The sequence below is a fragment of the Lithobates pipiens genome, unplaced genomic scaffold (assembly GCF_037356315.1).
Source record: "Lithobates pipiens isolate NorthernLeopardFrog02 unplaced genomic scaffold, aLitPip1_a1.2 Scaffold_30, whole genome shotgun sequence".
In the NCBI taxonomy this organism is placed as follows: domain Eukaryota; kingdom Metazoa; phylum Chordata; class Amphibia; order Anura; family Ranidae; genus Lithobates; species Lithobates pipiens.
The window spans coordinates 165614674-165641944 of NW_027507791.1; the positions used below are offsets into that span (position 1 = coordinate 165614674).

At 43.2% G+C, this 27271-nt stretch overlaps 1 protein-coding gene across 1 annotated transcript in view; it reads right to left on the reverse strand.

Annotated features, from left to right (window-relative positions):
• Window positions 1–27271, reverse strand: part of RTF1 (RTF1 homolog, Paf1/RNA polymerase II complex component) — a 520646-nt gene that overhangs the window by 233467 nt on the left and 259908 nt on the right. Inside the window, exons 7-8 of the mRNA XM_077465048.1 lie at window positions 24786–24924; window positions 19261–19438 (exon numbers count right to left, since the gene is read on the reverse strand). Of these exons, the coding sequence (XP_077321174.1) occupies window positions 19261–19438; window positions 24786–24924 (317 nt within the window). The remainder of the gene's footprint in view (window positions 1–19260; window positions 19439–24785; window positions 24925–27271) is intronic.

A 27271-nucleotide genomic window follows, 5' to 3' on the forward strand; every position in this document is an offset into this window, starting at 1 on the left:
TGCGCAAAAGTTATAGCGTCTACAAACTAGAGTACATTTTCTGGAATTTACACAGCTTTTAATTTATGACTGCCGATCTCATTTCTTGAGGTGCTAAAAAGGCAGGACAGTACAAACCCCCCCCCCCCCCAAATGACCCCATTTTGGAAAGTAGACACCCCAAATTGCTGATGGGTATGTTGAACCCATTGAATATTTATTTTTTTTGTCCTAAGGGATTGAATAATGACAAAAAATTTTTTTACAAAAAGTTGTCACTAAATGATATATTGCTCACACATGCCATGGTTATATGTGGAATTGCACCCCAAAATATATTCCGCTACTTCTCCTGAGTATGGGGATACCACATATGTGGGACTTTTTGGGAGTCTAGTCGCTCACGGCACCCCAAAAACCAATCACCACCTTCAGGATTTCTAAGGGTGCAAATTTTTGATTTCACTCCTCACTACCTATCACAGTTTCGAAGGCCATAAAATGCCAAAATAGCACAAAACCCCCCAAAATTACCCCATTTTGGAAAGTAGACACCCCAAGCTATTTACTGAGAGGCATGTTGAGTCCATGGAATATTTTATATTTTGCCACAAGTTGCGGGAATATTACAAACTTTTTTTTTTTGGCACAAAGTTGTCACTAAATGATATATTGCTCACACATGCTATGGGCATAAGTCAAATTACACCCCAAAATAAATTCTGCTGCTTCTCCTGAGTACGGGGATACCACATGTGGGGGACTTTTTGGGAGCCTAGCCACGTACGGGACCCCGAAAACCAAGCACTGCCTTGCGTATTTAAATATAAAATGCTACCAAAAAAACTGTTAGCTATCGCAGGGATCAGGCCTGACTCTGCAATCGCTGCAGTTATGTGCTTAGTGTTTTGTAAGTGACAGTGATCGATCGATACTGCACTTGGGTGGGCTGGGCAGAGGGGCAAAACGCAGGTGCTAGCAGGTATCTGGGCTGATCCCGCTAACAATGCGTTTTTTGGAACCCTGAACTGCTGGGGACGCTAGTATAGATCTGATCAGATCAGATATTGATCTGTTCAGATTCTATACCACTACGGGAGGTTTATGCTTTGCGTGTGGGTGTTAGCGGTACTGGCACTAACCTAGCGCTGCCTGGGGCGACGCAGACCCTGACCCTAAAACCTAATTGATATCACCCGCCGGGTGATCAGGGGGTTAAACCTTTATTGGGTAATAAATGGTGGGTGCCCTGATGCTATAAAAAGCAAACTAACCAGAGTCACCCGTAACACTTATACGGTGATCAGTGGTGAAAGGGTTAACTAGGGGCAATCAGGGGGTTAAAACCATTATTGGGTAGTATATCGGGGTACCTAGCGATATAAAAGCCTGGCGGTGAACCTAAAAAAATAACTAGCTACCTAGCGACAGTAGCGACACTAATGCAGCAATCAGAAAAATGATCGCTTAGTGACACTGGCAAAAGGGGGTGAAAGGGTTAACTCTAGGGGCAATCAGGGGGTTAAATCTTTATTGGGGGGTGATAGGGGGCTACCCTGGACCTAACACTAACTGCCCTGACAGTTTTAACTGTTACAACTGACACTGAATGCAGTGATCAGTAAAGAAATGATCAATGCAATCAGTGACACTGTGACTGGGGGGGGGGGGGTTTGTGTGCCTGTGTGTACCTACATGTCAGTGTAGTGTTGGTGCACACTTACTTTTAGTCTTCTCCTCGTAGTCCGGTCAAAAAGACCGCCCCGAGGAGAATGACATCACTTCCTCCTTCCTGTGTAAATACACAGTAGGAGGAAGCTTCTCATTGGCCAGGAGCGATCCAGAGGGGGTGGCCAGAAACCAACGGCCATCCCCTCATCACGGATCGCTCCTGGAGCGAACCGGACCGCCGTATCCAGCGGGAGGGGGTCCGATCGGACCCCCCACCCGCTGGAAGGCAGGCACGTACATGTACGTGCTTGTGCCTGCCTGTGCCATTGTGATGACGTACAATGGCAATACGGCGGTCCTTAAGTGGTTAAGACTTATTTTATTTTTTTTCGCATAAAAGCAGGACGGCCCACATACCCATAATATCTATAAGTCAGTTGCTATATTGATTTAGAGGAGGCTTTTCTGCTCTTTGTGTGCTTTTGATCCAGCACTTTTGGGAAAACCCGGATCGAGCAGTGAGGTGAACCTTATTACCAACTAAAACTTGAGTCATCACAATAACTGCATATGTAACAGTAACCTGAACTGTGATAATTTAAATATTATACAACTATTACAACTCTGGCCTAATATTCTACACCCGCCATCCTATTTAAATACAAAGAAGACTTGCCTTTGACAACCATATAGAGTGGAGGCACAGAACTCCCACGTTCAAGTGGAGTGTTAGCTCTGTTATCAATTGTTAGTACTGTACCCAATGGTAAACTCACATTGTGAGTGGTAAGCTGTGTGATTTGAATAATCGCATTGGTGTAATTTCCTGGAAATAAGTTGAAACCCTGTTTATAAACAGTATAAACAGTAGAAACAGTAGAAACAGTAGAAACAGTAGAAACAGTAGAAACAGTAGAAACAGTAGAAACAGTAGAAACAGTAGAAACAGTAGAAACAGTAGAAACAGTAGAAACAGTAGAAACAGAGCAACATTAGCACTATCAAGATACCTGTAATATCCATGGACTTGTGAGCACCGTGAAGTGAATGAGAGTCGGGTGGGAAGGCTATTAAATCTTACATAGCCCAGTTACAGTATATAAGTGAAGCAAGGGATAGAGCAAGGGGGGGGGGGGGAGGAAAAGGGGTGAAGATAAAGCATAAAACTGGGCAAACTAAAAAACACAAATATAAAAAAAAAATAGCATGACAAGAAGAACAACAAGGGGGAGTGAACATAAAACAGCAAATGAGCAACTAAACACCAACAATACATGTCCAAGGCTGCAAGGCCTAAAACTTAAACAGGAAGACAATTGCAGATCAAGAGAAATCAGAAGTAACCGAGAAAAGACAAGGAGAACCTCCAGAACCATCCCAAAGGTGAAATAAGCATTGGAAGGGAAATGGAGAAAGGTGCAGTGGAAGGAAAATTTTCAATAGCTCAAACTCCAACAAAAGCGGAGATGACTGAAATGTTCATAAGATTGGAGAATGTTATAAGATCTGAAATGTCTTCGCTACGTGCGGATATGGGACATCTACTGAAACGAGTAGGAGATTGAAGGAAGATACTACAATCAAGCGCAGAAAATACAAAAATTAAATGCAACTGTGAAAGCAATGCAACTTGAACAGAGAAAAATTTTATACAAACTGGAGGACCAAGAAAATCAAAAATCGCAGACAAAACTTGTGTATGCGTGCAGTACCGACAGAGAGAGACGAGAACTTGAGAAAAATCGTGAGCGCAATTTTCAACCCCCTCTTAAATAAAGGTCCTGAAGAAGCTCTTAGGATTGAAAGAGTGCATTAGAAAACCTAAAAATATTCCAGAAGAAAAGCCAAGAGACATTATTATTAGATTTCAACTCTATGAAGACAAAGCTACAATATGGGCAAAAATGCGGGGAGGACCACCATTGACATGCAGGGATGGAGCTCCAAATTTTCACTGATATGGCACCAGAAACACTCGCTAGAAGAGGTCTACTAAAACCCCTCCTGGAACAAATGCGTGCACAGAACATTAAATATAATTGGGGATTCCTGGCATTGCCTAATAGGCACTAAAGATGGAAGATCAAGGCGATTAAGATTCCCGTAAGAACTCCATGAATTCTGCACTCAGTTGGATCTACGGACCCCCTCCATTCCAGGATAGGGGGAAGAAGAACCAACAACTGAGATCGAAGGAATATCTATGACATGAGTGCAGAACTGACTTTTGGGATAAGACAGAGGAGGATAGGGGGGTGGAGAGGAGGGAAAAAAAGAAAACAGTATAAATAAAGAGATGGCGGGGCGGTGGGTGGGGGTGATGGGGGAAGAGGAGGGGGGTCTATGGTATTTGTTGTAAAGTAATAAGAGTTTACCCCTGGCACTCGGGATCCACCGCGGCGGTGGGTGGCAAGGTCAGAGTCCCACCCCAAAGTGGGAGTCTTAGGTGGGAGGAGGTGGAAATTCTGGTCGGGACTGGCTTTATCCGTCTTTAATAAAGTAATATATATAATAAAGGATCATTACCCTCTGATCTATAAAAAAAATCTAGGATTTTGAGGGTTAGAAAGAGAAACCTGGAGAGAGGAAAAACTTAGATAAGTGAAATAAATATAGTAACCTACAACGTCAAAGGGTTGAATTCTCCCATAAAGAGATACAAAATCCTGGAAGAACTCAAACAATATAAAGCAACGGTGGTGTTCCTACAGGAGACCCACATTGCTCAGGAAACAAATGAAAAACTCTTCTCAAAGGACTTCCCAACGTGGTATTATGGGGACTCGCCCATTAAAAGGGCGAAACTGTTCGATTTACGCTAGAAGATAGGCTGACAGATCCCGAAAGTAGATATCTTTCTGAAAGGCAAACTAGGCGAAAGGGCGTTTACATTCGCTAATATATATAGCCCAAATAAAAAAAACGATTAAGTACTTTAATCAGATACTGGGAAAACTGATGGAGTTTAAGACCGGGGATTTGATTTTGGCAGGTGATCATAATTTCTGTATTGACCCCGTTCTAGATAGCATGTCCCGGGTACAGGGGACAAGTAAAGCAAATTTAAACACGCTAATACAAAAGGGCTACCAACATGAATTTATTGAACAGAAGATACAAGTAGTAACAAAAAATGGATAGAAGGAAATTCAGGATTTACTGAAAAACACTGAATAGAAAATATCCCATTGGTGATGGATTACAATATCCAACATAAACAGATTGAGAGAATATGTAGGAAATATTGGAATATCATAAGAGCAGATTGACATTTGGGAACAATTTTGCCTGAGAAACCGAAATTCACATACCGAAGAGCACTGACTTTAACCACCTCCCACCTGGCCACTGCACATATACGGCTGGGTGGAGTCTGAGGTTGAGTGGCTGTTCAGGAACGTCTTTCAGAAGAAGAGGGATCGTGCGTGTCCATGCAGCGGCGCAATCCCGATGCACTTGTGTCACCCGGACACGGCGCATGTCAGATCGGCAAGAGGGCTTTGACTGACCTCCTGATAACATGGCTGTGTCCAATCACAGCCATCATGCGACATAAATAGAGAGCCAGTTGCTGGGTGATCAGCTCTTCTCCCCACACGGAAGTTGTCAGTGAGAATAGGGAGAGTCGATCATTGCAGCCAGCTTTTTACATGCTAACTGGTCATTGCCCTCACAAGCGCTCCAGAAGACGTCACTCTGACGAAACACGTAGGGCGTGGCTACGTTACGTGCACCCTTCCCATAGCTAGGGGCGGCCGGTGGAGTTTTTATGTGTATTGTTTTTACAGCTAAATGTGAGTAGATTTTTACTTAAATAAATGAAAAGTCTGTTTAAAACATACTACACCATGGATGTGTTTTCCCTTATATGCATATAATAACGGAGTCTATGTGAACGGAAGAGTGAACATCTCAGCGCACCAGTAGCAGCATCCAGATAGCAGCACAGTGGCTCACACTGTGAAAGCCCATCCAACCCCACAGGGGTACAAGATCTGGTGAGAGCATTCACATTATCATAGCACTGAGGGGCGCACCGGGGACGAATGTTTTTCTCTCCATTGAAGATCTGCACTGTTTGCACTATTCACTTTATCTGGTACCATTACCACCTATGACACCAGTATGGGACATGTGTAGCGTTCTCATGTGACTTTTTTTGCATTGAAGATTGGCACCTTTTTGCACTGGTCACTTTATCTTGTGTCACGGCTAGCCAGGATACCACGAAGGGACATTGTCAATGATCTTACGTGGCTATGAAAGTTTCCTTTATGCACAAAGACTTGGTATTAATTATCATTTTTGTATGAATTTTTGATCGTAGTTTGATTTACTGTTATATGGCACTTATATGAATTTTTTGATTGTGTTTTTTTTTGCTTTGAGGTTATCACCATACGGCACTTATATTAACTTGACACAGCAGAGTCAGCACGCATTTGCACTTTAATTTTATATGGTTCAATCAGTACTTATATTACTGAGTTTGTAGACAGGTCACTAAGAGTATATCTATACACATACGTTAAGTACATAATTTTGGGTTTAGCGCCATAACCTATCACCCTTATCCTAGTGCCCTCACAACGTCCCCAAAATAGTGTCACCACACAGTCAAAACACCTGTCCCCCACATGTCCCAATAAAATCATCTGTCCCAATGACCATCTGCAAACATATGTCCGTGATCATCTGTGTACATATGTCTGATCACACAAACTAATCATACACTTAACTGGCTTTTTTTTTTTTTTTTTTTAGCAAAGACATGTAGCAGAATACGTTGGCTTACATATATGACAAAATTAGATTTGATTGGATTTCTTTTAAAATAGAAAGTAGAAAATAGTATTTCAAATTATTTGCACTTTTTTCGCTTAAAAAAAAAAAAAAAAAAAAACCTAGTCGTGAATAAATACCACCAAAATAAAGCGCTATTTGTGTAAACAAAATGATAAAAATTTGATCTGGGTATATTATTGCATGATCGCATAATTGAAAGTGCGAAAGCGCTGAAAGCCGATAATTGGCCTGGGAAGGAAAAGGGTGAAAGTGCCCAGTATTGAAGTGGTTAAGAGATCGTATTGCTAAAAATGTACTTGACCCTCCATCGAGAAATAATGTCTCCTTTTTTGAAGGGAAAGGCTATTACCCAAGAGCTGCTACACATGTAGACATACAAAAGAAAATAAGTTTAAGTAACCGCAAAAGAGTATATTACTGAGGATTTCAGATCATGTAATATTGAGGGGGTGGTCTATCTTCAAGAATGTCCTTGTCGGATTCAATATGTAGGAAGGACAAAATGGAAGAGACTAAGAACACACACAAAAAAAAAAAAAAAAAAAAGTTTTTTTTAAAACATAGTCAATCTAGGCATTATGCCCAGTATCATAAGGATCTACTCACTACTACTAATTTTGTCACCCCTCCAAACCACATTGGAGGGGTGACAAAATTATTAAAAGAAGTCAGTCCGAATCTAGGTGGATCCATTAATTATTTACATTGACACCGTTAGGACACAATGTGGAGTTGGATCTTAACCATATTAGTTAAAAAAATTTATATTGAGATATTTTAGATATTTTGTAGATTTTATTGTTTTTATCAAATTAAGCACAATTTTTTTTTACTTTTTTTTTATAATATCCCCCCAAAAAATATATAAAAAAATACAGTTCAGTTTAGGCAATTTTTTTTTTTTACCAAAAAATATTTAAAAGAATAAATAACAAAACAAAAATCTCAATAAGCGTATATTGGTTTGCGCAAAAGTTAAAGCGTCTACAAAATAGGGGATAGATTTATGGCATTATTGTTTTTTTTTTTTTATTAGTAATGGCGGTGATCTGCAATTTTTATTCTAACTGCGACATTATGGCGGACACATCGGAAACTTTTGACACTATTTTGGGACCATTGTCATTTATACAGCGATTAGCGCTATAAAAATACACTGATTACTGTGAAAATGACACTGGCAGGGAATGGGTTAAACAATAGGGGGCGATCCAGTGTGTCCTAGGGAGTGATGGGTTACCACTGACATGACAGGGAGCAGTAGATCTGTCATGTCACTAGGCAGAACAGGGAAACATAGGCCTCTCCCCATTCTGTTGATCCATGACACGATCGCGGGACATAAGCAGTCATTGAGTCAGGGGGAAACCGATAGACAGAGTCCGCATGACACGTGGGCGCGGTCACAAAGTACGCTTGCACGGCCTGCCAGCGGCGTGCGCCCACAATGCTGCGTCTTAAAGGGGACGGACCTCTACGGCCATTTGTGAAGCCGTGCTATTGTGCCGACGTATATCTTTGTGCACTGGTCGGCAATCAATTAATAAGGCTTTTTAGATTATGGTTTAGCCACCCAGGTTTAACCTTTGCTCTTCTCTATTTATTGTTCATTGAATTGCGATCAGCAATTTAGCTTACGCTTAATGCGATCATCCTATGGTCGCCCCATATTGTCACAGCTGAGATTAGACTTACATCGTTTGTAATAAATCTAGCAGGGCATTCTTTCTAGTTGGATAAGCCACCAATTGGGACATGAAGTTGTCCTGTAAGACATTCATGAAATGACGGGTCTTTAATGAAAGCTGTGACCACTTCCCAGTCAATATCGGGATAACTGAAATCCCCCATTATGATGACATTTCCCCGTCTTTCTGCCATTTCTAACTGTGATAAGTAGGTCCAACAGGTTTGGGGGCCCTATAACATGGGTGATATAGGAATGGATTACAGCCCAGGACCTGTAAAAAAAATCATGCAGCACCACATGCCAAATGTGGGTGCTGAATGCCGGGACCAGTGCCTGAACTAAACATAGGCCAACCTCACTGCTCCTGAGTACAGTTCCCAAGATGTACATTGAAGGTAACCAATCTGTAGTGGTCAGGATATCCGAGGCAATAAGCAGTTGGGTCTTGATATAAGCAATTGGTCTCCAAACTGTGGCCCTTTCCTTGCCCTTGGGACACTATTCTGCTGACGGACATTTACACTAAAATGCATTAATAAAAATAAAATAAAAAGTTGTGTGAAAAGAAAAACAAATCTCCCTTTTGACGTTGCTTCCGCCCTGCTATTGTATGGAGCAAAAGCGGGGGTCATCTGCCTCTCACTCAGCTCCATACTTAACACAGGAGAGGATGCAATCTCCTCCGCCGCATTGGAGAGCGGCAGGAAGGGGGGCCCCTCTCCCGCCACCGGTAAAAGTGATCTTTGCAGCAAATCTGCCGGAGAGACCACTTTTATCTGAAAGTGGACCGCTCGTTGAAGAGGTGGATATCGGGGGTTATGGCAACTAGCTGCTGCCATAATGATATTCCACTTCAAAGTACCGCCATATAATGAAGGCCGGCAGTTCCTGAGTGGTTAAGAGATCCTAGAGAATAAAACGATGGGTGTTGCAATTTTTTTTTATATCACCTGCTATCTGCGCAGTCGTTTTTTGCAATTTGTTTAATAAAATATATTAATTTTAATACATAAAAAAAATATATATATATATATTAGCGAATCGTTTGATAAATATATACCGTATATATATATATATATATATATATAAAAATAATTATGTTACGCCAATTAAATAGATACATGTCAGGCTTTAAAATTGTACAAATCCATGGAATGGCAACAAACTACGGCATTTACAGTATCTCCAAAGGTGACAATTTTAAGTTTAAGGTTACTTAAGAGGTCTGGTGCTAGAATTATTGCTCTCGTCCAAAGAATGCTCTCCTGCATTCGAATGATATATGTTTCAAGGATTATTGGGTCTGCTCTTCATAACAAGGGCTAGAATTTAGCACCAGTGTGCCTTGCTGCCCCCTCAAGACAATGCGTATATACACTGCAAAACAAAGAAGGGGTGCACCGGCCTTGTGAATTACCATAGTCAAATTTATTGAAAGATAAAAAAAAAAAAAAACATTGTTATATTTCACAAACACATGACACAGTTAGGCATGGTAAAAAAAGCAAAAGATTCCCTCCAGGCCCACAGTATCAGTGGATATGGGCAGATCCAAAAGCATCTGAATTGGCTAAAGCGTTTTGAGGGAGAGCCCTCTTCATCCAAACATGGCTTCCCCAAACTTCATGTGTACACAGAGTTGTAAATATGTATAAGTGAATGGAACTGTAAAAAACTAATAAAAAAATAAAATAAAGCACTCAAGCTCTGTTTTGAGCACTTGTCACACAGCTGGAATAATACGATTTTTAAAACAGCTTACCTGTAAAAATCCTTTTCTTTAAAGTACATCAGGGGACACAGAGCCATAGTAGTTACTATGTGGGTTATAGGATACCTTCAAGTGATGGACACTGGCATGCCCTAAGACAAAAAGTGCACTATATAACCCCTCCCACTACTGGGAGTACCTCAGTTTTGTAGCAAAGCAATATACGTGTATACCAAGAAGGGAGGGACCTCTGTGTCCCCTGATTTACTTCAAAGAAAAGGATTTTTTACAAGTAAGCGGTTTTAAAAAGCCTATTTTCTTTTCATACATCAGGGGACACAGAGCCATAGTAGTTACTATGTGGGATGTCCCATAGCAATGCCAACTGAAAGGAGGGAGACGCAACAAAAGAAGTGTGCACCAAGAGACTAGAGGACTTACACAGCAGCCTGCAGTACACTGCACCCAAAGGCGATATCCTCATGACCTTTTACATCTACTTGATAGAATCTGGTAAATGTATGGATTCAAGACCAAGTTGCGGTCTTGCAGATCTGAGCCTTGGAGGCTTGGTGATGCGCTGCCCAAGCAGCACCAACAGCCCTGGTGGAGTGCACTTTAATATGAAAAGGAGGAACTTTCCTCTTTAACCACTTGAGACCCCGCAATACGTCTATTGACGTCATTGGGTTTCGCTGGTTATATCTAAATGATGCCCGAGTCCACAGACATCATTCAGATATTGCAGTTTTCAGCCGGCGATTCCCTACACCATAAGAACGATCACAGCGGCTGTTCCGCCGCTTGATCGTTCTTACTGGCGGCGGGAGGGGACGCCCCCCCTCCCTCCGGTGCTTCTACCGACTCACCGTTTCCATCGGTGAGTCGGTCACAGGATCCGCCGGCCCCAGCATGTGATCATAGAGATTTCTGCCGGACTAGATTGTCCCCGAGTCTCTATGATCGTTCGGAGGCCGGGCGCGATGTTGTGACGTCACGCCCGGCCTCGGTATTCAAATTAACGGCGCCGATCTGGCTAGGAAGCCATGATCGTTTTTTTTGTTTTTTTTATTCTTCCCAGCCTAGAGGTGAGATATGGGGTCTTATTGACCCCATATTTCACTGTAAATAGGTCCGATCGTGCCATATTCCTTTTACAAGGGATGTTTACATTCCTTGTAATAGGAATAAAAGTCAATTTTTTTTTTATTTTTTTTTTAAGTGTAAAACTAAAAAAATAAAAAATAAAATTAACAATAAAAAAAAAAAAAAAATTAAGCGCCCGTCCCCGTGAGCTCGCACACAGAAGCGAACGCATACGCAAGTCCCGCCCACATATGAAAACGGTGTTCAAACCACACATGTGAGGTATCGCCGCGAACGTTAGAGCGAGAGCAATAATTCTAGCCCTAGACCTCCTCTGTAACCCAAAACATGTAACCAGTAAAAAAATTTAAAGCGTCGCCTATGGGGATTTTTAAATACCAAAGTTTGGCGCCATTCCACGAGCGTGACATGTTGGGTATCTATTTACTCGGCGTATCCTCCTCTTTCACATTATGCAAAAAAATTGGGCTAACTTTACTGTTTTTTTTTAAAGCATGAAACAGTTTTTTTTTCTGAAAAAAATGCGTTCGAAAAATTGCTGCGCAAATACCGTGCGAGATAAAAAGTTGCAATGACCGCCATTGTATTCTCTAGGGTCTTTGCTAAAAAAACATATATGTTTGGGGGTTCTATGTAATTTTCTAGCAAAAAAATTAGGAATTTTACATGTAGGAGAGAAATGTCAGAATTGGCCTGGGTCTGAAGTGGTTAAACCATAAGCTTGAACAATCACTTGATAATCTATTTAAAAATGGTAGATTTTGACGCCACCTGTCCTCTTTTAGGACTGTTTGGCAACACAAACATCCGTTTTATGAATCTGAGCAGTCGCTTTTAAATAGACCTAGACCGCTCTCACTACAAGAGAATGAAGTGAGTTTTCTGACACAGAACGAGTTCTCAAAAAAAATTAAGGCAGAACAATATCCTTGTTTAAATGAAAACCTGACCCTACCTTCGGTAGAGAAAATTAGGATGAGGATGCAATAAAACCTTATCCTTCTGAATAATCAAATATGGCTCTTTGCAGGAAAGAGCAGCCAACTCTGATACTCTCCTTGCAGAAGATATGGCAAACAAGAAAACAAGTTCCCTAGTCAAGAGGATCAAGGGACTATCTTGAATCGGTTCAAAAGGCTGCTCTTGTAAAGCTGACAGGACTAAATTTATATCCCAAGGGTTCAGGGGTGACTTAACTGGGGGATTAATCCATGTTACCCCCTGGATAAGGTTACAAACCAGAGAGTGCGAAACAAGTGGTTGTTGAAAAGAAAACCCCAATAAGGCCGACACCTGGCCCTTGATAGTGCTCAAGGCCAGCTTCATCACCTCTCTCTGGGCCGCTCGACTTCTCGTGCCCCCTTGGCGATCAACATATGCCACAGCTGTGGCATGATTGGATCCTGACAGGATAATTCCATAGTCTGAGCATACAGGCCTTTATGGCCAGGTGTACTGCCCGAATCTCTAGAATATTTATGGGCAAGGTCAAATCTGATTTGGACCACTTCCCTTGGACAGACTCTTCGTCCAGGAATGCTCCACAGCCCAAAAGGCTAGCTTCTGTTACTACTTACCAGGTAACCGGTAAAAAGGATTTTTCTTTTTGAAAATTTTGAAATATTAATAACCAATTGAGGCTCTTTGGCGGATAAAGGCATCGGGAAGTCCAGAGTTTGGACCATCTTGTTCCAAGTTGACAGGATACTGTTTTGCAGCATTTTTGAATGAAACTGCGCATAAGGAACGGCCTCAAAAGAAACCACCATTTTCCCCCATAAACTCATGCAAATATGAATAGAACTCTTCTTTGTTTTGACCAACCGAATCAGTTCACTTTACAGATTCTTTCCTGGGGCAAAAATACTCTTTTCTGGACTGCATCTATGATCAGCCTTAAGCACTGCAATCTCCTTGATGGTTTTGAGGATTTTTCTAGGTTGAGGATCCAACCTAAAGTATTTCAGATAGCTGACTGCGGTGACCAGACTTTGGTTTAAATGGGCTACCGATTGATCTATCAAGGGTAGACCGTTTAAGTAGGCTAGTATCGGTATACTTTGACCCTTTAATCTGGCTAAAGGAGGAGTCAGTATCTTTATAAACACTTGAGGTGCAGTAGCTATCCTGAAAAGGAAAACTAAAACTTGGAAATAAAAATTCTCCACACCGAAGCACAGAAATTTCTGGGGAGCGGGTAAGATCGGCACCTGGAAATAATCAGCCTTGATGTTGATCGACGCCAGAAGCTCTCCCCCTTGTAGGAATGGGACTATTGATCAGATAGAGGAAAAAAAAAAAACGAGGAGACAGGAACTCCAGCTTGTACCTTGGAGCTATTGAGGAAGTCCCCTATTCGTCTTCCTGTCAGATCCTTGAGAACTGCAGCAGAATTTCCCCTATGGAGCGAGCAAAGCGCCTCCTCATGAGCAGGCTTCAGTATCTTGTAGGTTTCCTCCCTCAAGGTCTCTTTTGTCCCTGGGGTTAAATCTGAAGATTACCTTTTGAACCTGACGGCAGAAGCCCACGAGACTGCCTGGAGGCTGATGCCCCTGGCACAAAGGAGCTTTAAAAATGAAAATATATTTACTCCTTTACTTAAATGGCAAAAGGGGGTACTTTTCCCACTAGACTGTCTTTTGAATAATTAATCCAACATTCTGAAATAGCTGTTTCACCGCAAAAGGAAGACTTGCCAGGAGCTTCTGCATGGTGAAAGAAAGTTTATCCTCTGCGGACTTGCGTTCCCGCACTCATGTGTTTAGCTGTTTGTGTTAGCAACAATGTGCACAGAACCGTGTATAGCACCTGATATTCCCAGTCGATCTCCCATACAGGTACTAACCAGGCCTGACCCTGCTTAGCCTCTGAGACCAGACGAGAGCGGGCGCTTTCATGGTGATGTGGCTGTAGGCATCTCAGCAGTTGTGCGTTTGGCTAGTTTATAAGCAAGCACCTGCATGAGGACCTTGTGGAGGTTCTACAATAGAAACTTGCAAAGCAATTATTGCAAACATAAAGCTGCCAGATCCTAGGCCTGCTGAGCAGGATACCTGAATACCTGTTAAACTGGCCTCACAATGATTAAGCAATTATTGTCAGCGCAGGCTGCTTAATCTGCCAGACCTTAGCCCGATGCACAAAGCAGAGGTACTACAAGAAATTGCACCCACTGCTTAAGCAATAGTCCAGCCACTGCCACTGCTATAAATGCTCAGCCTCATGCAAATAGTAAATGTGTCAAGCAGGAAATGCTTGTGTCACCAAAACCTCTTTCATGATCCCATTGCTCTCATGTCTATGTGAAAATTTTGCAGCCAGCACTAATACCAAAAAGTACTGGATTCCAGGGTCCAGCTTTAAAAAAAGAAGCATTCACAGGCAAAAACCTTGTTTCTTCGGACACAAGGACTGGGGTACCATTCAATTTGCCCAGGAATACACATCTGCATAGCTAGCCCCAGCAAGGATTGCTCCAGAGGAGCTCAGCTCAGCACATCCTTACTCCATGACCAACACCTAAACACTGGCAAAAAAACTGAGGTACTCCCAGTAGTGGGAGGGGCTATATAGGGCATGTACTTTTTGTCTTAGGACGAGCCAGTGTCCATCACCTGAAGGTGGCTTATAACCCACATAGTAACTACTATGGCTCTGTGTCCCCTGATGAATGAAAAGAAATGTGTTGTAACATAGTTCAAAAGTAGCAGGTATTGATTTCACTTTACTGTCCAATATCACCACGGAACAATGGTGTGCATGTTCCTTTATATTAAAACAAATTGAATTAAACCTGTTGTAATACAGGGCAATTAAGTAATTGTCCATCGGTCTAGACAAGAATATCATATTAGAGAACAAGAACGCTGATATTGAGGCGTTTAGAAGGACGTGGTTGGGTCTCCAATACTTAACTCAGTCAGCCCAAGATATATACAGGCAAACGTGTGCGTGTGTGCGCAGTATGCATATACATACTTGTACTTGAACTTTACCAATATATGTGTATCTATGTACAGTATACAATTTATGTTAGTACCTTTTCTTTTTTTTTAAATGACTGAATGGCCGTAGTGGCCATGTCATGGGGGCAGCTAGTCTACACCAATGGGTGGATGTTCTACACCTCTACACATTTTTACTTATATAAATGTATCTCTCACCAGTAGGATTAGTAAAAGGAGTCCATTTAGAATATGTATACATCAATTTTTTTTTTTTATATTTCATTGTATTTAGACCCCGTTTTACGTCATATTTAATCTACTAGCACATGTGGGAGAATGAGATGTTTACATCTGATTTAAAGTGGTTGTATAGTATTTTTTTTTTCACTTTAGCTTACCTGTAGGTAAAAAGAATATCTTCTAAACTTGTACGGTTTAGGAGACATTCCCCTTGCATGCAGTTGCTGAAGAGCATGTGCTTTGAGTTTCCTGGTTGAAAAGGTCCGGCAGTTGCCTGACCCTCCCGGACCTGCGCGGGAGCGATGACATTGTGGCTCCGACTACTCAGCGCCAGAGTTACCCGGAAGACAAGCCGAGGGAAAAATGTCAGCTCCCTCGGTGTGGACCGAGACCACCTGCTGACGTCTCGTTCTAAAGCAAGTATTTCATAATGAGCTAGTATGCAGTGCATACTAGTTCATTATGCCTTTTGTCTTACAGGTTTACAAAAAAAAAACTGAAAATTGTGCTTGAACTTTTATCCAGGGAGCCATATAGTCTTCACCTTTTTTCTAAATGTGTTAAATTTGTACCACAAATCCCCCTAGGTCCAATACAGTGTATAGAGATAACAGTTACAAGTGGATTTCTATGACACTTCCCTGAAGCAACTGAATTTGATGTTGCTAGCAGTGCTTGGAATGCAAACACGCCTTCTCTTCCAGGTTACCCGATATTAGACCAACACTTCCGGTTTCGGATAGATCGTTTGGCCTGCGCTCCAAACAGTATGAGGGCCTTTTTATAATAAATATTACAAATCGAGAGATGGAGATACGAGATATCAAAAGACACTTTGTGGCTGAATAGTGGATATCTCAAGTATGTCGATATAAAAAAGGTGCCATCATCCTTAATGAATAGAATTTACAACAAAAATAGATAGGGACTTTGGGATTTTAAAGGCACCAGTATAGGTTCAAAAAATAGAAAAATAATAAGTTAATATTCTTTATATATAAATTTATTAAAAAATAGAAAAACGTACATGATAGAAAGGGTTAAAAAGATTTTTTGACACAAAGGATATGTCCACACATATGAAGATCTACATCAGATACACATCGCAAACCAGAAAATACAAAGGTTCAAGATCTATACAGGAGAACTAGTCACCCAACAAAGAACATATAGATTGATGTATATGGGTGCTATGGTGAAGAGCTTATGTAGAATCCACAGAACTTGCCCGACATGTTTGGCGTTAGGGAAACGCTTCTTCTGGGGCGTGAGTAAAAAACACCCAAAACTTTCTGTAGATGGCGCTGATAGTACACAACAGAGATGGTGTTATTTATATAGTGTAGTAGCTTGATTCATGTAGGTAGAGCGCGCTCGACAGGTACAGTCTATGCCAGCCAGAAAGATAGGGAGTATGCTGATGTCCTTTTTTATTATTTATTTGTGCAGTAGGGTAGAGCTGCACAAGCCAAGTCTAGTATGTGTACTGGCGTGAGACGTCCGCCATACACGTGTAAAGCTTGGCAGAGTGAGAAGGCATGCTTGTGCAGCTCTACCCTACTGCACAAAAATAATAAAATAGGACATCAGCATACTCCCTATCTTTCTGGCTGGCATAGACTGTACCTGTCGAGCGCGCTCTACCTACATGAATCAAGCTACTACACTATATAAATAACACCATCTCTATTGTATACTATCAGCGCCATCTACAGAAAGTTTTGGGTGTTTTTTACTCACGCCCCAGAAGAAGCGTTTCCCTAACACCACGAAACATGTCGGGCAAGTTCTGTGGATTCAACATCAGCTCTTCACCATAGCACCCATATACATTAATCTATATGTTCTTTGTTGGGTGACTAGTTCTCCTGTATAGATCTTGAACCTTTGTATTTTCTGGTTTGCGATGTGTATCTGATGTAGATCTTCATATGCGTGGACATATCCTTTGTGTCAAAAAATCTTTTTAACCCTATCATGTACGTTTTTCTATTTTTGAATAAATTTATATATAAAGAATATTAACTTATTATTTTTCTATTTTTTTGAACCTATACTGGTGCCTTTAAAATGCCAAAGTCCCTATCTATTTTTGTTGTAAAAAATATTACAAATCAAAAAACTTACTTGGCCAATTGCATTCCCCTTTTTATACAGATTAACAAGTGTGTGCTTGGAAGGTATGGTGTATTCATTTAAATCTCAAATTTATTTAATATCACCATTTATCTTGGCACTGGGTGAAAATGGGTCATATTAACCACTTGCCGCCCGCCCACTGTCAAATGACGGATGAGCGTTGCGGCTCTCGTTCTGGGACAACGTCATCAAAGGATGGGAAGTCCAAACACAGCCAGTCACATGTACACATGGAAATGCCGGTAATTGGCTCTCGCCTCACACTGAGAGCCAATCAGCAGCATCTCCTTGCAGGGGACATCAAGACATGCAATCAGGGCACTGATCTTCAGTACCCCGATTACAATAAAGCGCCACCAATCAGTGCCCACAAGTGTCAGCAACCAGTGCCCACCAGTGATGTCAGTCAGTGCTGGCCATCAGTGCCCACTAGTGCCACCTTTCAGTGCCCATAAGTGTGGCATATTAGTGCCTTCTCATCAATGCCACCTAATCAGTGCAGATAAGTACTGCCTCACCAGTGCACATCAGTAAAGGAGAAAAATTACCTTTACAAAATTTACTGACAAACTAAGCAAAACTTTTTGCAAAACAAAAAAAGCAGTCATACCACCAAAAGAAAGCTATATTTGTGTGAAGAAAATGATAAAGTCATTGTTACAGCATAGCATGTTGGTGCAATTGTCAAAGTGTGAACGTGCTGAAAGCTGAAAATTGGTCTGGGCAGGAAGGGGGTGAAAGTGCCCTGTAGGCAAGTGGTTAAGCATTGTCGTTGTGTTAGCATACTATTTTGTTCCATTTGACATGTGGTTCATGTGACTTGGAAATTGTGAGGCCCTGGCAACCTGGGACACTAATTACCTAGGGGAGGAACTTATAAGTATGAGTATAACATTGTGTATACACAGAAGTGTTTGGTCATTCATTTGGCTCTGATGAAGTGGGTTCTCCCACAAAATGTTGCCAATACAGACGCTGTTGGGTCATCCCATATCATTAGCTGATTGCAGTGGGAACTGGAAATCTTTTTGCTTTTACGATATGCTTACCTGTCATGTGTTTGAGCAGAACAATTGCTTTTGATCTTCCAATACATTTTTTATGGTAACATGCTAGGTCGGTGCACCCTCTCTCTGTTGTTGCTTTGCTAGAATTATTGCTCTTGCACAAACGTTCGCGGAGATAAATCACATCTGTCATGCAAAGGACACTTTAAAAATGTTTTAATTTGAAAAAAAATTTATCACGAGACTCGTTTTGAGATCACTTTTATTGCCATCACAAGGGATGAAGACCCTTGTGATAGCATAGGCAAGGACAGGTTCTCTTACTGAGACACCTGCCCTTAAAACCAGTATCGGTTTGCTCAGACGCTTTCACAAGCCAGCAATAGCTCGTTTAAATCTGAGCTAAACCAGGACAGACAAATCCGCTGCTGGTTTTAGACCACAGAGATTTTCCATGAGGCTACAGTCCTTGGTCAACACTGTGGTAATCTAGCGACCTCGGATCCTCGGTCATCTCTTTGGTAAGCTGGCGCAATTCCAGCTTCAGTCCTGGGCTCTCAGCATCGGGGACTCAACGATCCCCACCAGCTACCGTGCTCTCAGCGCGTTAACTTGTAAACACAGGGTCGCATATACAGTACGAGGCCATTTGGAGTCAATAAGGCAGACGCCAAGGGGTTAAATTACCTGACTTGCATACAAACACATACTAGGGCCAATTTGGACAGAAGCCAATTGTTTATCAGTATGTCTTTGGGAGGAAACCTACACAGACACAAGCAGAACATGCAAACTACAGGCAGGTAGATTCATGGTTGGGATTTGAACAGACAACCTCAGTAAAACTAGGCTGAAGTGCTAACTACTTTGATGCCCATGGTTTGAAAAATAGTTGTACTATATTTACATAAACTTCCAGAAGATGGAAGAACTGCAGTGTTCATCTGAGTCATGTGTACTTACCCTGTACACCGGTTTGCTGTTATGGTTACCAATTCCTATCCTTACAAAGCAACCAGACACTGTCTTAGCAAAGAATGGCATGTGACACCATCGCTCCAGCTTATGTCGCGATAACCTGACTTTATTAAGTTCTTCAGGCAAGGAAACAGGCAAAGACTTTGGCTGAATTTCTTCTTTTCTGGAGAAATAAAACATACAGAAACAATCTTTAAAAATAAAGTGAAGACGACTAAGACTATAGTACCAACTACTGGACTTACACCAGTGCCCCCCAGGATTTTACGGCGGGAACAAAAATCATATTTTCTCTTTCGTTCATTGACAGACACAGCTCCAATAATCTAAACCGTAGGGATGTCCCCAAGCATTGTCATAATGAGGGGTGAGAATAGCAACATAACTTCTCCCTCAACCAGAGGTGCTCCCCAACAGGGGAGCCACCATCCGAACCAAACACATCAGAACTTGCGGTCAACATATGCAACAGAGTGCATTGACATTCAAAAAAAGGTAACTTTCTTTTAACAAGAAGAGTGTAAAGTTGCAATATTACACAGCAGCCTGCAAAACTTTGCAGCCAAAGCAGGCATCAGAGGATGTTAAAGTGTGAACGGACGACAAAGTCGCCGCCTTACACACCTGAGCGACTGACGCTTGATTTTGGAAAGCGCAAGAGGTCCAAATTGCCCTGGTAGAATGGGCCATGACAGGAAAGGGTGGACGACGAGAGCGCCAATCCTTTTTTCAGACTAGCTACCAAAACTAACAGAATCTGACTTCAGGAAGGGAGCCATGGCAGACAGATATATACCATAGAGCCCGGACCACGTCCAGGGAATGGACACCTCTTTAGGATGTGTCAGTTTAGGACACAGCGATGGTAACACAATGTCTTCATTGAGGCAGAAAAGGTGGTTGCGGACGCAACACCACCTTAACCTTGTGGATAACTAGATAGGGCGACTTGCAAGACAAGGCCGCTAGTTACGAAACCCTCCTGGCCGATGTAATGGCCACTAGAAAGACCACTTTCTGAGAGTGTGTTAACAAGTGCCGATAGGAAATGGAAAAAGACCGCCAAGGCTGATATCTGTCCCTTGATGATGCTTAAAGCCTGTTTCTGGTCCACTCCTCGTAAGAACAGCAGGATCCTGGAAACTGAATAGGTGCGCGGACAACACCCCATCGCCTCACACATGGAGATACAAGCCTTCCACGTATGATGGTATATCTTCCGAGAAGATTTCCGTGCCCTCAACATAGTGGAAAGTACAGAGTCAGACAGACCTTGGTTCCTTAGCACCTGGCTTTCAACAGCCATGCCGTTAAAACCAACAACGGTAAAGCAGGATGGAGAATCGGACCTTGTGACAGGTCTTCTTGCATCGGTAACCGCCAAGGAACATCCGTCACCAGGCATACTAGGTTGGCGTACCAAGGACGCCGAGGCCAATCTGGGGTAATCAGTATCACTGGAATCCCCTCGGCCTCCACTCTGTGGAGCAGACTTGGTAACAGTTTTAGTGGAGGAAAGGCGTAAATCAGCCGGTACGGCTCCCATGGAACCAACGCGTCCGCCCAGGGATCTCTTGTCCTGGGCACGAACCTTTGCACTTTGATTGAGCCGGGAGGCCAGGAGATCCACATCTGGTGTGCCCCACCACAGGCAAGGAAGCCTGAACACCTCCTGATGCAGTGACCACTCTCCTACTACTCCCGGAACATATGTGACCAACAGGACCATGTGGAGAGGCATAGCCTGATCGCTCGAAGTTCGAGCACACTGATCGGCAACTGGGATTCTTCCCTCGACCAGAGGCCCTGAGTTGATGGTACACCCAGTACCCCACCCCAGCTGGTCAGGCTGGCGTCCATCGTGATCACTGTCCAATGGAGTGGTAGGAACGATTTCCCAGACCAAAGGGCAGGAGCCACCAGAGAAGAGAGTCCCTGACTAACTGACTCACTCGAATCTGCCAATCCAGGGATAATGGAGATTTGTCCCATTTTGCCAATATCTCCTTCTGCAAGACATTGGTGTGAAATTGGGCGTAGGGTACCGCCTCGAAGGAGGCCACCATAAGGCCCAGGACTCAAATGCAGAAGTACAGCGATGACCACCTGCAGTTCATCAACAGCTTCACTGTGGCTCTGAGAGTCTGCAGTTTGTCTGAAGGGAGAAACACTCTGGCTTCCACGGAGTCCAGCAGTAAGCCTAGGTACTCCAGGAGTTGAGTTGGCACAAGAACTGACTTTCTGAGGTTCAACACCCACCCAAATTCCTGCAGGGTTTGCATGGTGAGCGCCACATCCTCAACTTAATTCTGAGGCGGATAGGTAACCCATGACATAACCCCGGGGGGGGGGGGGGGGTTAAGCCAAGTTAAGGGGGGGAGCCACAAACTGGTACTGGTCTTCCCCTACTGAAAATCGCAGAAACCTCTGATGCCTGAGGCATAGTACTCGTCCTGTATGTCCAAAGACGCCAGGGAGAGCAGCGACTACAGAGCAAACTGATTCCATTCTGAACCTCTGTACTTTCACAAAGCAATTGAGGACTTTTAGGTCCAAGACAGTAGTCCCCAAAAAGGAAGGGGTATGTCCAAACAGATTGGAATAGAATCGCAGAAACCTTTCCGTTACTGGAACAGGCACTATCACCCCGCGGCTGAGCAGGTCCCTTACTGCCCCAAACAGGGCCTCCCGGCGAGCCAGGAGTACAGGTATGCTGGAGGGGAAAAATCAGTTTGGTGGCCAAGAGAGGAACTCTATTTTGTAGCCTGATGAAATCAGTTCGCAGTCCCATTGGTCGGACATCCGAGAGGACCACCAGGCTGCAAACTCCCGAAGGCGACCCCCCACCCAAGTGACAGGCGGGGCAAACCTTCATGCGGTAGCACTTTTGTTCGCAGGTTTCCAAGTCCAGGGATGCTTCTGTCCCTCAGTCGCCCTGTCAGACTGGGAGCGTTTTGCTGAAGTCCTGAGCGGACGAAAAAGCCTCTTGAGCGGAAAAAGAGGGCCATTGCCTGCGGCTCTTCCTGGACTGTCGGAGCAACGTGCTCTTCCCACCTGTGACATTCTTAAAAATGTCATACGGCAAGGCTCCAAATAGGCACTCACCAAGGAAGGGTAAATCTGTCAAGGCTTTTTTTTTTTTTTTTTTTTTTAGATGCCTGGTCCACAGACCAGCATTTCAGCCACATAAGGTGCCGCAGCACCACTGCTGAAACTGATGCTCTGGAGAGCAAGGGAAGTGTATCCAGGGCCGCATCACAGACGTACTTAAGGCCATACACTAACTTGTCTGCTAGCTCCGTGCAGACCGGAGAGGCCTGCTGCTTCTCCAATTCACGGCGCAATAGTTTTGCCCACTTAGTGTCTGCAACACCAATGCTGTGGCCAGTACTGGTTGCATCGCTGACCCCACTACCGTAAACATGGACTGAGCCACTGCCTCAGCCTTCCTGTTGGTAGGTTCCTTGACTGCAGTAATCCCTTCTACCGGGATCGTGGTTACATTATTTAACCTGGATACTGGGGGACCACTATTTTTTTTAAAGAAAGCTCTCCTCAAAGGGGTAACGCACCACCATTCTTTTTGGGACCGAAAAGGTCAGTTGTGGGCTTCCCCATTCCTTGTATATGAAATAAGTCTGATATGGGAACACCTTGGGTGTAGGGGCTGGCTTACAGGACCCAAAAGGGGCCGCTACCTCAGCAGAGGATCCTGCTGTATCCTGTATTTTCAGGGTATCACACACAGCTGTGATAAGTGCACCAACTAGCGCTTTGTCTTGTGCGGACCTGGACACTGAAGCATCCTCACTGTCTGATCGGTCCTGGTCAGCATCCTCTGACACATCAGAGCAGGCGCCACCAGTCACTGCGGGGCCCCGAGTCTGAGTCAGAACTCTCCCCGGGGAAAGGGGGGTGGGGCAGTTTTTTTATCACTTTTGCACCCACACACTGCCTCCACCCTGGCAACAAATGTTTCAAAGACCACTGACAAATCGTCCATAGGCAATGCACTGTTTGCAGACGAGACGGTTGCAATTGCAGGGAGGTCTGGGGAAGAAACGCTGACCCACCCGGTCTGCCACCCTTGGCGGACATGGTGTTCAATCCCAACCTCCTAGCTGCTGCAGACCGAGGGGCCCTTACCCCAGGACTCACCACCCTGACCAAGCGATGTGCCATGCTGTTGCAGGTGCCTCTATCTAGTGTCAGTTCCCAGGTGTCCAGAGCAAAAAAAAAAAAAAACAAACACACGCTGTTCTGAGGTACAGGAAACAGCACTGTAGAGAAAAATCGTGAGGAGGCTACAAAAAAAATGGCCACCGGGCGCCCTGTATAGAGGAAAATCACAGGGAAAATGGCTGCCCAACTTCGAGAAAATGGCCACTGACCATGCTTCTCACAGAGACTCACAGAAAATGTCAGACAAACAACTGTACACATTGAATGTACACAGATAATGGTGGAAGACAGTGCTATGGCAGCACATGCAGAGCCCACAGACAGCAGCAGAGAGATCACAGACAGCCCAGGGACACAGACAGCCAGCGCAGCCCCCAATCAAGGATCAGAGACCCCCGGAGAGGACCCCTGGCTCAGGTACACACACTGCTCAACAGCCCAGTCATGCAGCATCCATGAGGCAGGAAGAGCTGTACTTACCATTCAGGTGAGCTGGAGGCATCCCATCACAGACCTACACCCGAGCAGTACGGGGTGGCTGGGGGCCACGGCACACTGTGATAAAGACCTCTGTAGTCCAGTCATATGTGTGCCCAGGAGCATTGCGCTCACCAGCCGCCCCTGGAGCCTGAGGGGCATTTTGTGGCCGACCCAGCGCGTAGCTAGGGCCTGCACATGCTTGATGGCCAGGCTGGGGAGACTACAAGGATCTATATTTATCCAGCCTGTTACCCAGCCGGCTGTTGATAGAAGATCACAGATCTTAAAATTTTGCGCAAAAGGCAATAAAACAAAAAATCCCCAGCAGTGATGGTCCCGGCAGGGAGCCCAGGTCCTTCTTCACTAGGCAGAAAAAAAACTGAGCTGCAGGAGGCAGGCTGAGGGGTTATTACCAGAGGGACCGCCCCTGGGCAGAACTGTACAGTTCTGTTGTGTTTCACATGTATTACATATTCTGCCTAGTCCTTTCATGAAGGTGGCGTAATAACCCTACGGTCAAGATTACTGGAGCTGTGTCCATCAATGAACGAAAGAGAAAAAAAAATATGATTCATGTGAAGGCTGACTATTTTTCATTTATTGGACTTCATCACTTCACTGGGATTTTTCAAATTTCATTATTAACACTTATTTATAATTCTTTTTATAAATTAAGTTTGATTTATTAGAGGGGTAGATCACTTTTTTTTACTACTATTGCAATCAATTAATCACTCATAGGTGTTTAATTTTATTTACAGTATTTAATATATATATGTGTGCTGCTTTTTTCTTTTGTTATAATAAATGCGAATACTATGAAAAAAAAAAAAAAATAATCGACTTACTCCTCCTCTTCATCAGATGAGGAAGATGATCTGGACGAATGATCACTTTTCTCACTAGACTTTTCATCTTCCTCTTCCTCCTCATCATCAGAATATACTTCACTTGTCTTCAACGGCTGCTTTCGTGCTATTAGTTCAGCTATATAGACATTTAAATAATATCTTAGAAAATAAATTTAAATATATTTTCCACATCATAATTGATATCCAAGTCATCAATGTGCATAACAAAACAGACAAACGTATAAAAATATTACAAACTCAAATACAGTACCATTCAGGGCCAGTTCACACCCATATTGAACAGGAACGTAGGCCTCATTCTCATGTGACTGTGTATACCGCTGCAGTGAGATTTCTCTGAATGGGCTGCAAATCACATGGGAACGCACAAAAAAGAAGTGCATGCAGTACTTTTGAAAAACACTCTTCACCAAATTACATAGTACAATGCGATCTGGTGTCCACAAACACTATTTGAAATCTGCGCTTGGGGTGGAAGTACATTGTTAATGGCACCCCAAACGCAGATTTTAAATACAGCAGAACACAAAAGCAACGCATTTTGAATGCAGGAGCATTTCTTTCCTGCACTGAGTTTTGATGTGAACTGGCCCTCACTGAAAATAAACACCAAAACATGTACAAGTACAGAACTTAAATAGTGTCCTAGTAAAGATAACAATCCTTCAGCCACAGTACTCCTCAACTCAGACAACTCAGAGGACAATCCCTCCTCCTTTGCATAATGACAAAGGACAGTGTAAACTACATTAAGTAACAGACACACAGGAGTATTCAAATTACTCATCAGGAGACGGTCCTATTAGCAGGGAGAGCTGTTGGAGGAATTAGCCCCTCCCTCCTCACAGCTAATCTATATACACACATATACATCCCATATTACTTTTTCCAAAGGTAGACAAACAGAACAATGGTATACAGGCACTTAACGTATAGAAACCCCCACACCAACTCAAACCATCTAGCAATATCATCTGAAGGGTGGACTTTATCTTCATATAATACTGAGGGATAATGCTCAGAAATATTATTGTCCCAAGTGAATGGTTACCTTCATTCCTTCAGAACAAATTACACATATAAAACACTGGACAAAAGTGTTAAAAGGAAATGCGGAGTCCAGTGTGGTTGTATGGCGAGTTGGGTTAAACAGACCCAACAAGGGTTCTTGGTCACCCTGTGCCCCTAATTATTATTATTTAAGGTACTTGTATAGTGCCGTCAATTTACGCAGTGCTTTACAAATACATTGTACATTCACATCAGTTCCTACCCTCAAGGAGCTTACAATCTAAGGTCCCTAACTCACATTCATATACTAGAGCCAATTTAGACAGAAGCCAATTAACCAATCAGCATGTGTTTGGAGTGTGGGAGGAAACCCACACAGGCAGAACATGCAGAACTCCAGGCAGGTAGTGTTGTGGTTGGGATTCGAACCAGTGACCCTTTTTACTACTAGGCAAGAGTGCTACCCACTACACCCTAGTGCAGCCTAATATACGCAGGGGCACTTACACATAGGAGGGGCTGGACAAGGAGATTTTAGGGATCTCCGGGGCAAGCTTGGTTGTGGTATATGCAAAACCTTGACAAAGCAATCATGCAAAACATGTTGGTTCTGCTTATCAACGCATCAGATTACGATTGTCAAGTATTGTCTCATGGTCCATCAAATATGCTATGAATATGTATTTTATGTTTTTGATACGATTAATACATTTATATCTTTTTTTTTTAAATTGGCGTCTTATGTGCCTAACCTATCAATAGACCTTGTCTCAATTAAAATCCCATTATTCTTTAAAGAGACTTGTCTCTTTTCTCTCCCCTCTTTTAACCTATCCTTCACCCCCCTTTTTCGCCCCCAGCATCTCTCCTCTTCCACTCCTGCCAGTTTAAAGTGCTGCATGGAGGCTTGGGGGATCCAGATGTTACCCCCCACTAGTAAGCTAGCAACCCCATACCCCAGATCCATCGCTGATCTGGCAGCATCTCTCCTTCGGGGTGTTGTACCCACACAAATGTCATAATGGAAACAACAGCTAAGCCTGTGCAGCCGTTGCATCCCAATTGACATAAATGGGACTGCCTGTACGGGGATGCATGGAACTGTGCATTCCTGTGTGGGTACAACATGTGAGGGATGCATTAGTAGCAATTTAGCAGGATTTTTGTAAGTTATGTTGTGTTTATGTGCACTATTAATGATTTTTGTGTATTTTTGTGAATATGTTGTTTTGATAAACATTTGCGAAAATAATCACGCTGCCATAAAAATCAGTAGCACCTTTTTATTCTACTGGGCTTTTGCTTTCAGAAAATGTATAGTGGGGGGGGGGGGGGGGGGGGGGGGCTACTAAGCCCTGGCCACTGTAGTCAGAGTGCATCCTTACTTCATACACAGCTGTCCCCTCTGCTCTCCCCCTCCTCCTTGCCCGTCAGCTCATGCGTGTGTCTGT